The 15,223-nt window shown below is 33.8% G+C and overlaps 1 protein-coding gene across 1 annotated transcript in view; it reads left to right on the forward strand.

Moving 5' to 3' along the window:
• Positions 1 to 15,223, forward strand: part of hob (bridge-like lipid transfer protein family member hobbit) — an 844,941-nt gene that overhangs the window by 499,850 nt on the left and 329,868 nt on the right. Inside the window, exon 29 of the mRNA XM_090409957.1 lies at positions 11,529 to 11,795. Coding sequence (XP_090266083.1) covers positions 11,529 to 11,795 — 267 coding nt within the window. The remainder of the gene's footprint in view (positions 1 to 11,528; positions 11,796 to 15,223) is intronic.

Consider the following 15,223-nt stretch of genomic DNA (forward strand, 5'->3'; position numbering starts at 1 on the left):
CAGAGGATGATCTTGATATGAAGATCGAAACGTCGGGATAATGAAACGAGTTATTTTAACACGGTTGTAGAATCCATAATTTCAAAAATGAATTTACACAATATCTTTGATACCTCTCCTTAAACTCATTCTGAAGCAGTCACTATCATCCCAGCAATCCATCCCACCATCAAAGCAAAAATTCTAGTCCTAATATGCTTGCTAACCACACAAGAATACAATTTTCAGCAATAATCCCTTTATCTCCCTTTTTACCATGCACTGAAAAAAAAAAGAAGTCTTTTGTCAAAGAGGGGTTCAGTAGGAAAATTACTTCAATGCACAGACTGTTCCACTTACTCATAGTTTTGTGAGAGAAAAATCTAGCTCTCATCCTTTTCTTTACTGCACACAAACTTGACTTCCATCCCCCCCCTCCCTTTCAATCCTATAATATCCTGTATTACCTAATATTGCTTAAGAGTACACATCAGAGAAAATTATAAGAATAATGGCTCATTTCCAATCTGTCTGTTATTTGTGATTATATTTCACTATAGACTAACCTTGGGTTCTGTTACTTTTTCATTCAATCGGATACATTGAAATTTCCATAATTGCAGTTTGTTTTTAATTTAAAAAAAAAATCACTCAGATTGAACTTTTCTGATTATACAAGAAACAGGAATCCTCCTTTGTTCACTATGCCATAAAATCCAGCGCTCTCTTTCTATATATATATATATATATATATATATATATATATATATATATATCATCATCATCGTGTGTATCAAGGATTTAGGCCTAGCATGGCCTGTTCCAGCCTTAGAAGTCATCGTTGAATCGTTTAAGAGGACGTCCTGGTTTTATTTTTCCTAATGGCTTGTACTTTAAGGCTTGTTTTGGTAATCTTTCTGTTTTCATTCTTTGAACGTGTTCCATCCATTTATGTTTATATTTTTTAATTTTTTCCATTACTGGTTCTTGGTTTAATTCTTTCATAATTTCTTCATTTCTTTTGTGATCAAATAGGATATACTTTGCAATTTTTCTCATAAACTTCATTTCTGCTGTTATTAATCTTTGTTTGTCTTTTTGTTTTATTGTCCAGATTTTGCTTCCATATATTAAGACTGGTAGGGCTAATGTATTGTATACTTTTAGTCTGGTTTGTTTTGAACTAGGTTTGTTTTAAATATAGAGTTAATTACGCTTGTTATTTTTAAATATTTTGCAATTTTTACATTTATATTTTTTTCATTTTCATATGTGATCATACATCCTAGGTTGTTAAATGAATTCACCTGTTCTAAGATCTTGTTATCTATTACTATTTTAGTTCTTGCTGGACCTTGTCCTTTAAAGGCCATAGTTTTTGATTTTTCTGTTGATATTATCATACCATAATCTTTGGCTATCTCATTTAGATCTAAAGTGGCTTCCTGTAAGTTATCTTCAGAATTTGTAATTATTATTTGGTTGTCAGCAAAAAGGAAGGTATTTAAGTTCACTGTAGGAGAAAGTTTAATTCCTTGATGTAAATTTTTATTCCATTTTATTATTATTTCATTTAAGTAAATATTAAAAAGCGTTGCTGAGAGGGGACATCCCTGTCTGACCCCTTGGTTTATCTCTCTCGTATATGATAGCTTGTGATTTAATCTTACTTGTATTTGATTATTTTCATATATACTTGTGATAGCTTTTAGGATATTATTTGGTATTTGTTATTCTTTTAATATGTTAAATAATATATTTCTTTTAACTTTGTCGAATGCTTTTTCAAAGTCAATAAATGCAATGTGTGTTTCTAAATTGTGTTCTTTTTTTTCTCTATTATTAATTTTAGGCAGAAGGCCGGGTCTATACATGATTGTCCTTTTCTAAATCCATTCTGTACTTCTAAAATAAAGTTTTTGGAATATTTCATTAGTTTGCTATTTAAGATTCTGCTATATGTTTTGTAACAGGAATTTAGTATACAGATACCTCTATAGTTTTTAGGGTCATCTCTATTACCTTTTTTAAAGATAAAAATCACAATTGCTTTTTTCCATTCTATTGGGGGGGGGATACCAGTTAAATAAATTTGATTTAAAAATAATAAGAGTCTTTTTTTGAATCTTGTTCCTGCATATTTATATAGTTCTGAACCGAACCTAGCTTATCTTCTCCAGGTGATTTACCATTTCTTGTTTCTTTCACACTGATTTCTAATTCTTCTTTAGTTATTTCCTTTTCATTTTTGTTAATTGTTTGCCAGTTGTCCTTTTTAAAATATTTGTCTGTCCACAATTCTGTGTAGTAATTTAGAAATTCTTCTAATTTCAATTCGGTGTTTAATTTTGTTTTCTTTGGTATCTGCATTTAAGTATTTCAAAATCTTATATACATTGGGTCTTATTTTATATAAATCATGTTCTAAATTAGAGACAAATTTGTTCCATGATTCACTATGTCTTTTTCTAGCTAAAAGAGAAGTTATGGCTCTTATTCTTTTATATTCTATTTCATCTTCTAAACTTTTACTGCTTAATCATTTTTGATAGGTTTCTTTTTTCTTTTTGATTATTTCTTCGATTGTATCATCCCAGATCTTCAGTTTTTTCTTTTTATTGAATTTTTTGGTCTTTCCTAAGCTTTCATTTGCTGCTGCATTTAGTATCGTTTTTATATTAAGCTATTCTATTTCTATTTCTTCATTTTGTTTTATTTTATCTAGATATTGCTTAATTCTTCGTTCATATAGCCATTGTATATTTGTGTCATTCAATAGTCTAGTTTTATAAACAAATGTTTCAAATTTTCTTTCTGTTCTCGTTACTTGTAGCCGTTTAGGTGGTAATCTTAATTTTATTTTAACAAGGAAGTGGTCACTGCTTATTTCATATCCTCTGTGAACTCTAACGTCTAATGAAAATTTTGATGTCTTTTCATTTAATATGAAGTAATCTAATATTGATTTCCATCCTCTTGCTGCCCGAGTATATTTATGTATGTCTTTATGTTTATAGAAGGAATTCATTATTTTTAGGTTATTATAAACTACAAAGTCAATCAATTTTTTACCATTCATGTTTAGAGTACGTTCTCTATGTTTTCCTATATTATTATTAATTTTCATGTTTCCAATTCTTGCATTTAAGTCTCCTGCTAAAATTACATAAGAATTTTTATTAATTTTATTATATATGTTTTGTAGCTGTTTATAAAAATCAATATTATCATGTTCGCTTCCTTCTTCCCGGGGCATATAAACCAATTATTGTTAAATAGCCTCTATCTATTTTTATTCTAGCTTCTATTATTCTTTCTTTCCATAATTTATAATGTTTTAACTGTTTTAACAGTTAAAACATTATATATATTATATAATTGATTATTTCTTCACCTATGCTGTAGCGTTACAATTCCCCCCCCCCCCCCCAATAGATTTAAAATTTATACTTACTTGACAAGAAATTATCATCGTGTTCTTACTACAACTATCTTTAATCCAGTGTACCATATGTGGGAAAATAAGAAGAAATTATTTTTATTATTAAACCTCCAAGGTGTCAGAGACTCATTAAGGGAGGCTGTTAATCAGCCCCACCATCTGTATGTTACCTTTTCATAAAATCATTCATGCTAGATGTAGTCACTTCTTCAATAGGCAAACTATTCTGCCTTCGTTTTGTGAGAGAAAAATCTAGCTTTCACCTCTTCTTTACTACATACAAACTTAACTTCCACAAATGTCCCCTTGTCCTCTCCTCATTTCGATTCAAGTTAGGACGTTGAAATAAGGCCTCAGCAGTCTCTTTGAATTGGCATTTGAATTTATAGTGACAGCTGTGTAGAAGGTGAGTCTTGGACCAGCGAATGTTGTGGCTTGTCTCTATCCCATGCTGTGCCACAACATTCTCTGTTCCAAGACTCACCTTCTACACAGATGCCGATATAAATTCAAACGCCTATTCAAAGAGAGTGTTGAGGCCTTACTTCAATGCCCTAACTTGAATCGAAATGACTGGATAACACAATAAAGTTTTTTTTTACATTAGTCTAATGTTATCTTTAATTAAATTTATAAATTAAGATTGTTATATGAAATTGTGAAATAATATCTATAATTTATTCATCATTCTGATGAAATTTACCTCTTTTTAATGCTTAGAATTGAAAATCACGTGGCTTGTTCTACTTTTGAATGATCAATTGTTTGTATTCCACCTTGTAAAAACTTTTCCAATCAAGCCACTGAGGATAGTCTGTTAGTTTCAGACTGAAATATTTGGCAAAGATTAAAATATTCTTGTGTTAACGTGTTTATAATTCTTAATTAGTAGCCCTAGCATCTCTGATTGTTCTGCCTATATTTGCATCATCAGTAAACATTTGAAGATTTCATCCTAAGACCTTCCCAATATTATTAATATATAAATTAACCAACATTGGTCCAAGGATTGATCCCTGGGGTACACAACTGGTCACCTCAAATCTAGCAGATCCATACCCATCCACTTTCTGATACCTGTCCATCATCAACCCTTTTTTTAAGTTATTCCCACCCATGAAAGATTTATTTGCAAACCTATAGTACATTTTTTTATACTGTAGGTGGCCTAAAGATTTTTTTCTATTTTTATCAATTTTCTATTTTTTTTTTTTTTGTATTTTTTAAAATTTATTTTTTACTCAATCCAGAAACTCTGCTCTTGAGACCAATTTTTCAAGCTACTTCAGGCCTCCAGTAAGTTGGGTGGTAGTCTCACACTGATTGATGAAATTCACCCCTCTTCCTCCAAAGACGATCACAAACATCCATGGTAGAATTCAAGCCTGTTGGCTGTAGAGTGGGTATGCTAATTACTTGATCAACCAGGCCAGCTGACTTATCCAAGTCAATATTTTATACTCCGGTCCCATATTCTCTAGTTTTTGCAACAGCCTCTCATGTGGTGACCTATCAAATGCCTTAGCACAGTCCATGCCTGAGCAATTTGCTCATATTTTATAATAGTGTATCCATTCCCTTTATCCAACTTTGCTGTAACATTATTATAAAATATGAGCAAATTTCTTAGACATGACCTCCCTTCAGTAAACCCATACTGTTCCTTGCAAAGTATAGCTTGTTTGTCCACCCATTTCTGTATGTGAATTCTTAACCAACACCTCTGAAATCTTCACAATCGCTCCAGAGATATTAATAGGTCAACAGCACTATCCTTTATGCAATGGTAATCATACATTCTTTCCTGTGCTGAGACATATACAAACATGTCAAGAGTTGGCTGAATTTGTTGGCTGAATTTGTGTAGCATACACTAGATAATCCCATCTGTCTTTATTATTGAATTCTTATCCAGGTTATACAATAGCTCTAGAATCTCCTGTTGATTCGCTATCTTTTGATCCAATGTAGTGGTAGCGCTGTGCACTATGTTACATACACTATTCCTATTACTATTATTACTTGACACCTCCAGGGAGTTCAAAGACTTATCAAGGGAGGACACCTACTCTACAACTCTCTCTCTGCCACTCAATCCACCATCTACAACGAACCGCAACTACCACCATCTATACCAACACCATCTCCCACCCACCACCACCACCATTAGTATTTTCACAGATAATCACAAACATCCATACTCACGGTGGGATTCGAACCCACAGCCTTTTGGCTGGAGAGCAGGCACACTAACCACTTGGCCAACCAGTCCGGTTTAACACAAAGTTGATGAATCTTTTTTTTTTAATTATTATTATTATTTTTTATTTTATAACCATGTGAATTTGAGCACAAATTCACCCATGCGATTTTGAGAACAAATTCACATGGACAGAAGAGGCAAGGAATAAGAAAAGTCTCATTGACTATGTTATTGTTAATAGTGATCTTTTCTCACTGGTGCAGGACGCTAGAATATACAGTGTGTTTGAAATTGGAAGTGATCACCATTTAATCTTGAGCAGGATAAAACTGAATTTCATATTGAAAAGAAGAACATGTAAGAAAATTTTAAAGCGAATAAAAGTTGAACAGCTCTGTGAACTGTAGACTAAAATACACAAACATTATTCAAGAAAAAATGGAAGAGTTTGAGAACAGGAACCAAACCTTGGAGATTCAGAGGCAAATCCTGAAGAAAACATTGATTGATTCAGCCAGAGAGGCATGTGGTGAGGTTGTCTGCAAGGATAGAAAAATCAAAACTCCATGGTGGACACAAGAAGTTAAAGAGGAAAAGAAGTGAAGGAAAAGAAGAAATTATATAAGTCAATTTGTGCTTTTAGAGTATACAGAGACAAATGTAAGAAAGCTAAACACTGGGTAAAAACTAGCTGCTAAACAAAAGTCATGGGAAGACTTTGGTAAGAACATAGAAATAAATATTAGGAAGGTGGCAAAACATTCTGGAGGCTGTTGAAAAAGCTCAGAAATGAAGGAAAGAGTGCTGTTAAATGTGACATGAAAACTGTAGAAAAAGATAGCTTTTATATATGGAGTAATTACTTCAAAAAAATTGCTAAATGTAATAAGCAGTGACAGCACAGTGGTAAAAAACACTTCACAGACATGCAATCAGGAATATATATTAATACTTGAAGTAGAAAAACCATCAAAAGCCTGAAATGTGCAAAGGCAGTGGGAGTATATGATATTCGACTAGAAATGCTCAAGTATAGAGGTATAAAAGTTTTGCAGTGGCTGCACTGCATAGTTCAGAAGTTCTGGATAGAGGGACGAATTCCAGATGATAGGAGTAGAGCTCTCATAATACCCATATATAAAGATGGAAATAAAACTGAATGTGAGAATTACAGAGGTATTTCTCTACTGAGTTTCTAGTAAGATTTATGCAAGTATACTTGAGAAACGGTTCAGAAGGATTGTGGATGAGAAACTTGGTGAAGAATAAGCTTGATTCAGGCAAAATGGAGGCTGTCAGGATCAGATTTTCACTTTATGACAATAGTTGAGAAATCGTGGGAATATAACAAAGATCTGTATTTAAATTTTGTAGACCTGCAAAAGGCATACAACAAGGTGCCAAGAGGAAAAGCTAATCAAAGCACTACAGTTATGTGTTATGAATAGGACATTATATCAAGCAATACTTAGTCTTTATTTGAGTTGTAAGTCAGCAGTTAGAATTGAAGGAAGTACAGAAAGATTGTTTGATGTTAAATCTGGTGTAAGACAAGGATCCTCGCTGTTATTCATTATTTATATGGATGAAGGAAAGTGGTTTTAAACCTGATATCAAAATTGGAGAAGTTAATATCAGCTCTTTACTTTGTGCAGATGATATTATACTTTTAAATAAATCCAGTACAAGTCTGCAAGATTTTCCTGATTAAATTGAATAACTGTTGTAATAAATTTAATATGGAAATCAGCAATAACAATTCAAAGACAATGAAAATAGGAAGAAACATTGAAAATAACAACTGCATTGTGAATGGAGAACCAATAGAGCAAGAGAAACATTTCAGCTCCTTAGGCACAATTTTTAGAGAAGATTATTATTATTATTATGTGACACTTCCAGGGAGCCCACAGACTCATTGAGGGAGAGTGTGTCAACAGCATCAAATGATTGATCCCCTTCCAGCTACTAACCATGTTCAAACCATTTGGTTCGACGTCATCTATTAATTGTACCAGTTATTCCTCATTTAAATCTATTTTCCCATCAATTAATTCACTATTGAAGAGATTAGATCACTTATGAAGAAGTTTGCGAAGGTTGAGTCTCATGTGCTGATTGAAACCGAATGTATCTTCAGTCTTGTTCAATTGTTACCTTGGCAGTTTACAGTGGGTGGGTTTATCCCTATTAACAAACAAGTACATCACAAAAGCACTCTAAGTGGCCATTGCTATACAAATATTTTTTTTAGGTAAAAAAGCATTACATTATGTAACTTGCCAAAAAATAAAGTGCTCAGCTTGAGATTAACACACTTATGATTTTTAATGCACTTTCCTGGCGAAAAACGAAGTCAGTTTTCATCAATAAATATTTTATATGGTGAACAATTGACGTACATGAGTGCTAAAGGGCATTTCCCCTAATATAAATTTGCTACTTATAACTACATGCGCAAATACGGGCAGATGTAAATTTAATGAAGATAGAATTTGATTTTTAAGTCACGCATTAAAAAATATATGAAAACATAAAGGGTTACTAAGTTTGTAGACCATCTTATATCGAAACCGTGTTGTATAATTACCACATTCAGCAAGGGTTACTACAATTTGTAGACTGCGTTATATCGAAACTGTGTTGTATAAGTACCGCGTTATACGAGGGTTACCTGTATTTTGTAACCCTGATGAGCTTGTGTTCTTTGGTTATACATGTGATGTCTTTGTTTTATAATTTTGGGAAAATTAAAAATATAAAGTTATTGTAATGATTTTATTTGTATTTTTGTGTTTATTTGTACTTGTAAATATATTTATTATTTGTATTTCTAATTTTCAGCAAATTTTCTTATTGCAAATTAGAAAGCAAAATATGCAATAAACTTTTGTTTGTTTGTTCAAAAAATAATAAATAAATAAGAAGAACAAATAGCAATATACATTAATAATGTATATGTTCGAAGAACTTTTTCAGGTAAAAGAAGTATATATGAAGAAATCCAACAACACATTATGCTTGGATACCTTTGGACAAACAGAAAAAAAATTGCTGTTTAGTAAAATAGGATCTTAAAACAGAGCTGACCTCTCAGTCATAGTGAACAGTGATATAACCAGTAAAAAATAAATACTAGACAGAATGAGAAAAACCGAGCATCCAAAGGTGTTCGATATGAGAGAAGAGATTTTAAAATTAAAATGAAAATTAGCAGAACATATTGAAAAAAGACAAATGCCTCAGTGACCTGTATGGAAGGGTGACTAATGCGGTTGGAGAACATTAACATTGGGACACTGAGGAAACATTGGCACACAACAGAAAGATGGAAGAAAACAAATGTGGGGAGGTGGAACCCGTAACAAAAAATGAAAAAATGATTATAAAAAGGCTGGAAAGAAGAAACAGAAAATTGACTTCTACCATCAATGTATTTCTGAGTCTATCCCCTACTGATGTTGCAGTCAAAACCACTCTAGAAAGGGCGATAATTATAGATACAGAATAAACTGATGTGAAATCAATTGCTCTTTATATAAAAGTAATTTGTGAAGATATTTTACACACAACAAAAAAAAAAAATATATATATATATATATATATATTAGAGCCTGTGTAGCTCAGTGGAAGTGGCGTTTGCCAACCACGGTACTTGGCCGCACGAAGGAAGACTTGGTTTCGAGTCTAGTCGGCGACTAGAGGAAATTTTTCTAAGCCTTTTTTCGACCGGTTCCCGAGTTGGTCGATCTCTGGCACGGGCAAGCAGGTTTTTCCTCCCGGAAACTCGGGTTTTTCGTCCTGTAAACTCAAGAAAATCGACCGTAGAATCCACATTATTTCAGACATTAACTATATTGTGTTAGGGTTAGGGACCACGAGATGGCGGCACATTTGAGCCGTCTCTCTTCACTGAGTACCGCTTAATTAGTGACAGCCTTGGGCCATCTATCTCTGATTGGTACCAGTGGAGATTGAACTGCCCACTCAGTCTCCAAAAAAAGTTAGATAGGGCTAAATGGCCTCGCCTACTCCCCGTATACGGGAATAAAAAGGCATTAGCTGATTTTTTTTTTTTTTTTAATATATCACAGTAAGTAAAACATATGCCTTTCTTCTGGTTTACATGTGTTTTGAATATAACCAATAATCCTTAAGTAAATTAAATTTTATATTCAGACAGATGATATCACCTACACACTTTCTTCTGTAAATATATTTTGATTCCTGATATATTTTTGCCATAATTAAACCATATGCCAAAAGCATTTTGAAGAAATGCATCATAATGGTGTTTGGCATGGTATTTTTAAAATTTTTTATTTATTTATTTATTTTTTTTTTAAATTCCTCTTCAGTGCTAAAATCTAACTGATAAGCTTAGGCGTTGCTGGTTATTCATTACTTATTTTTTCACGGTATTAACAACACCACAAACACTTTTATCAACAAGGATGTTTTATTAACGCTAATATTTCGCTGATTTTCAAATCAGCATCATCAGAGCACAACACACATGTAAACGCGACAGTGAGTAAAACAATATAATTGCAGAAAGACAAAAGATCTAAAGTCCTATTTTTGGCGCCCTCTAACGGGGAAAAAAAAAAAAAAAAAAAAAAAAAAAAAAAGCAGCAGCAGTTATCCAGGAGTTTTTCTTAGGATAACCGTCTCCCAAATTTTTGGCAAATTAATGCAACCATATTTGTTAAGGTTGGGAGAATTCTTCAAAGCCATTGCTGACTCAAAAAATAGTCTTTCAGATCTATAACGACTCCTAAATAGCACATTCGTTTTTCTCCATCTAATCCTGTGTGAAGGAGTGTCCAAAGCATGGTCTGCCAGTCCCGACTTGCCATAGTAATAGTAGCGAATGTATCTTTCATGTTCTTCCAGGCGGATGTTCACTGATCTTCCTGTTTGCCCATAATAGGCCAAGTCACAGTCACATGGAACTTCATACACCCCTGGGTGTGCTAAAGGGTGAAGTTTATCCTTTGGTGAGCGGATCAGAGTTGCCAGCTTGACATGAGGCTTGAAGGTGGTGCGAAGGCCATGTTTCACCAATACTTTGGCTATCTTTTCCGATGTACCTCTGATATAGGGAATAGAAATGGTCATGTTGTATTCTTGTGTATTAGGGGGGGGGCAAAGTAATGGGCCTATGTAGTATTTTTTCTATTTTGTAGGGATTGTAGCCGTTGGCTAAGAACGTATGGCGCAGGTACTGGAGTTCAGTGGTCAGAGCTGTATCGTTAGAACAAATGGCTCTGGCTCTGTGTGTCAGTGTTTTTAAAATGCCGTACTGTTGGACTGGATGATGATGTGATTGTTTATGTAGGTATCTTCCTGTGTGTGTGGGCTTCCTGTAAATAGAAAAAGATAGTGATCCATCTGAAAGGCGGGTGACTAATGTGTCAAGAAATGGTAAACAGTTATTTGATTCTTTTTCTACTGTGAAGTGAATTTTGGGGTGTTGGCTGTTTAGGTAGGTGACAAAAGCATCCAAAGTGTCTTGTCCATGGGGCCAGATGGCAAACACATCATCTACATAGCGCATTTTTCCGTTAGAGGGCGCCAAAAATAGGACTTTAGATCTTTTGTCTTTCTGCAATTATATTGTTTCACTCACTGTCGCGTTTACATGTGTGTTGTGCTCTGATGATGCTGATTTGAAAATCAGCGAAATATTAGCGTTAATAAAACATCCTTGTTGATAAAAGTGTTTGTGGTGTTGTTAATACCGTGAAAAAATAAGTAATGAATCAGTGCTAAAATGTTACCCATGTAAAGATTCCGGAATAGCATGCAAATAATTTTTGAGTAAAGCCAGTTTATATGAAAACATTATTAATGTTTTGAATGCCATTTATAGTGTAAAATGTGTCTTTTTTGATTTTGTAGATTTGGACTCTATGTGTTTGGCATATGGACCATGCTGGGAACCTATTATGGCTCAGGTGGCCCTGGCTATGGAATGTATTAATAAACCATCACTTGATCCCAGTCCTTCTTTACCATGGTTTGACAAAATGAGATTACTGTATCATGGACGTATCATTTTATCTGTGCAAAATCTGACTCTTCTTCTTCATGCCTCGTTAGATCCATATAACACCACTGAGCAGATGGAAATTACTTGGTCAGAAATTATCATTGAATGGACCAATGGTAATCATCTTGTTTCACATTTTTGATGTATTTAATATTATCACTCTGTATTATTCCAGTATGATTTTAAATATGTTCTTCTAAGAATGCTTTAAAGAAAGACCAAATTGTTATAAATTATGTATATGCTAATGGACTGCTCCATCCACTGCTGTGCTCACTTTTTTGCCAACCTTTATCACTGCTCTTCGCTTGTATATTCTAAATAGGTGGGAAATATGATTATATTCTTGATTTGCCATCTTACATGCTAGCATCATTTGTTATCTCAGTTAACAGATATTATTTATGTGATATATTTGCATTTTTCTTTTACTGATAATGCCATTGTCTTTCTCAACAATTTTAGCATAGTAACCCTTAATTTTAATTAATAGGTAGCATTATTGCTGGCCCATTGTTTATCCATGACCAACCTTGTCACAATCTTATCCAATGTTCATCTTTGTCACAAAGACATCATCAGGGACACACAATGTTAAAATTATAATAACACACCCAAAAACACACAATTAAATAAATGGAAACATTACACTAGAAGACTAACATCCTATGAGAGGTGCCCTTTATGAATTCTGTTATCTATCCTTAACTGTTGGGCACGAGGGCTAAGAATTAATCATTCCCATATCTTGGGAAGTTTAACACAGCCATATTTATATAGATTAGGCTGATTATTTAAATCTGCTGCTGATTCTAAATAATAATAATAATTTTTCAAGTTTCTATTGCTGCAGTGAAGCATAGTAGTTTTTTCTTATCTCATTCAGTACAAGGTATCCAAAGCATGGCCAGGAAGGCTTGAGTGGCCATAGTCATAGCAGTGGAGTTCATCAATGCCGATCTCCTGGTTTGACCATAATATGATAAGTCGCAAAAACACGGAACCTTGTAAACACAGTGAACAGAGAGAGGAGGAAATGTATCCTTAGGAGAGTGAATAAGGGCAGCTAGTTTCAAATGAAGTTTGAAAGTAGTGCAAATGTTATATTTTGTTAGTTCTGGCTATTTTTTTTGACATACTTCAAATACAGGCATACCCTGGTCATATGATGACACAGTCTTTTTTTTTATCTTCCACTTGTAGATTTGTAATGGTTTAATAACCTTTTTAAGCAGTCATGTGTGTAAATGATGTAAATAAATACATTATTTACATCAGACACAAAAAGGAAAAAGTTATTAACTTAGGAGTACATGCCAATGAGTTTGGTCTTTGGTCTACACCTTTAAAATTTTTTTTCATTTTGGTAATAAGATTTTCATTGATAACTGCAGTATTAACTAGTGTAGCATTTTTCACTTCAGTAAGAATTTTATCTTTGTTTCTAACCACTGTTAAGTAAGTTTAGCCTGTGGCCTATCTCAGTGTTCAGTACACTATCACTAAATTTAATCATTTTTATCTTAGTATCTAATGTAATGGGTTTACTAGTCTTCTTTTCCCTGGAAGCAACAGCACCCTTACTTTGATTTTTATCTGTCAGTATTAACAACAATAAAATACAATAATAGTTATAAACAGTTTATAATTCACAACAAAACACTAAAACATGGAGATATAGTGGTCAATGACATTACGAACAAAAAATTGTTCTTCAAAACAAAATAAAAGCTGTGCATCAGTTGATTCATGGGAGCATCATGTTGCTAAAACTGTTGTATGAGCAGATTGTCATAAAACAAAGTGTCCTAAGGCAAGGTATTATGGTATAGGGAATAGTAATTCCCTTCTTGTAGTAACCTATCTGCTATTAATGCATCCCAAGGTTAAGATCAAAAGACAATTCAGATTGGAGATGGGTAATGCTCTCTCTCTCTCTCTCTCTAATCTGAACTGTCTTTTGGTCAAAATTCCTGATATTTTTGATATTCTCTCTCTGATATTTCTAAATCTACTCATAAAGTATTCCAAAAAATAAAGGATGAATATATCAAGAAATATGCTGACCTTTGTAGATCCCTTTCTCCACTGCAGAGTCAACCTCTTCAAGTGGTTGTGAATCTTTCATCAAAAGAGGCTTATTGAATCAGCCATTAGCATCCACAGCTACCACTTTGCAGTAGCACCTCAAGTTCCAACTTGATATTGTGTGGTGTCTACAACTTGTCTCCTAATGCTTGCAACAACAGCAGGCTCATTGCAGCTAACATTCTTGTACTAACATCACCTCCTATAAGTAAATCTCTTCAACAGCCAACTGTATGTTCTTCATAAATTACAGATTTGCTTCAACATTATTATCATTACTAGAGCTTATAAGGATAATGCTACTGTGGTGCTCAATACTAGTGACGATAACTGGAAAATGTATGTGTTATTCAGAGACTGCATTACTTATAAACCACTAGGTTATGACCTTGTTAATTCTCAGGAGAAAAAACAAAACAGACATTAAAAAGGTGTTTAAAAATGTCACTTCTTGCCCCCTTGAAGTATTTTAAAAAAAATTCTTTTTATTCTCCCCATCCCCTCGCAATATACAAATTGCCTAAACTTCATAAACTCACTTTCCCTCTCTGTCTCATAGTAGATGCTGCTGACTTTTCCTCCTTTAAATTATTATTATCATTTTCCCAAGACCCCCATGGAGTCAAAGCCTCATTTAGGAGATCCTTTTGTCATACACACAGGTCATCATACCATGCTTTAAACACAATCGAATTCTCTGCAGACACCACCCTCTCAGGCAAAGCATTCCATTCATTCACAACTCTGTGCAAAAAAACTTGCTTCTCCCCTGCTCCCATCCTCCTTATGCAGCTTACAGGGATGACTTCTGGTTCTCTCCTGATCTCTCACCATTTTCTGTAAAACCTCTCCAAATTTGATCATATAACAACCCCTTACTAACTTGTAAGCTTCTATCATATCACCTCCCTTTCTCCTATCCACTAGACTCTGTAAATTGCATCTTTTCAACCTTTCCTCAGATTCAACATTCCAGAGATCAGAAACAACTACCTTAGTCAGTCGTCTCTGGACCCTTTCCAAAATCTCTTCATCCTTTTGAAAACCAGGTGACCAAATCTGTGCACAGCAGTCCATCAGCCTAATCAAAGCCCTATGCAATGGAACAAGAATCTCCTTACTTCTACAAGTCAGTGTGCTCTGCATCATACCCAAAATTCTTTGTGTTGTCCTCACAATTTTGGCATTGTATCACCTTAAATTTCAGATCCTTATCCACTATCACCCCAAGATCTCCACCTCCAACAACAATATATCCCTGCCAAGTATAAATTCTACATCCCATCTTTGTTTCTCAAATTTTAAAACCTTACATTTTGCTACATTAAATTTGCATCCCCATATCCGTGCCCATTCACTCAATGTATTCAAGTCTTCTTGTAAGGCCACAACATCTTCTCTCCTCTTTATAGTTCATCCCAACTTTGCATCATCTGCAACCACCTGAATATCCCCA

This window comes from Typopeltis vanoorti, chromosome 20, assembly GCF_054136105.1.
Source record: "Typopeltis vanoorti isolate ZY-2024b chromosome 20, IOZ_Tvanoo_1.0, whole genome shotgun sequence".
NCBI classification, from domain to species: Eukaryota; Metazoa; Arthropoda; class Arachnida; order Uropygi; family Thelyphonidae; genus Typopeltis; species Typopeltis vanoorti.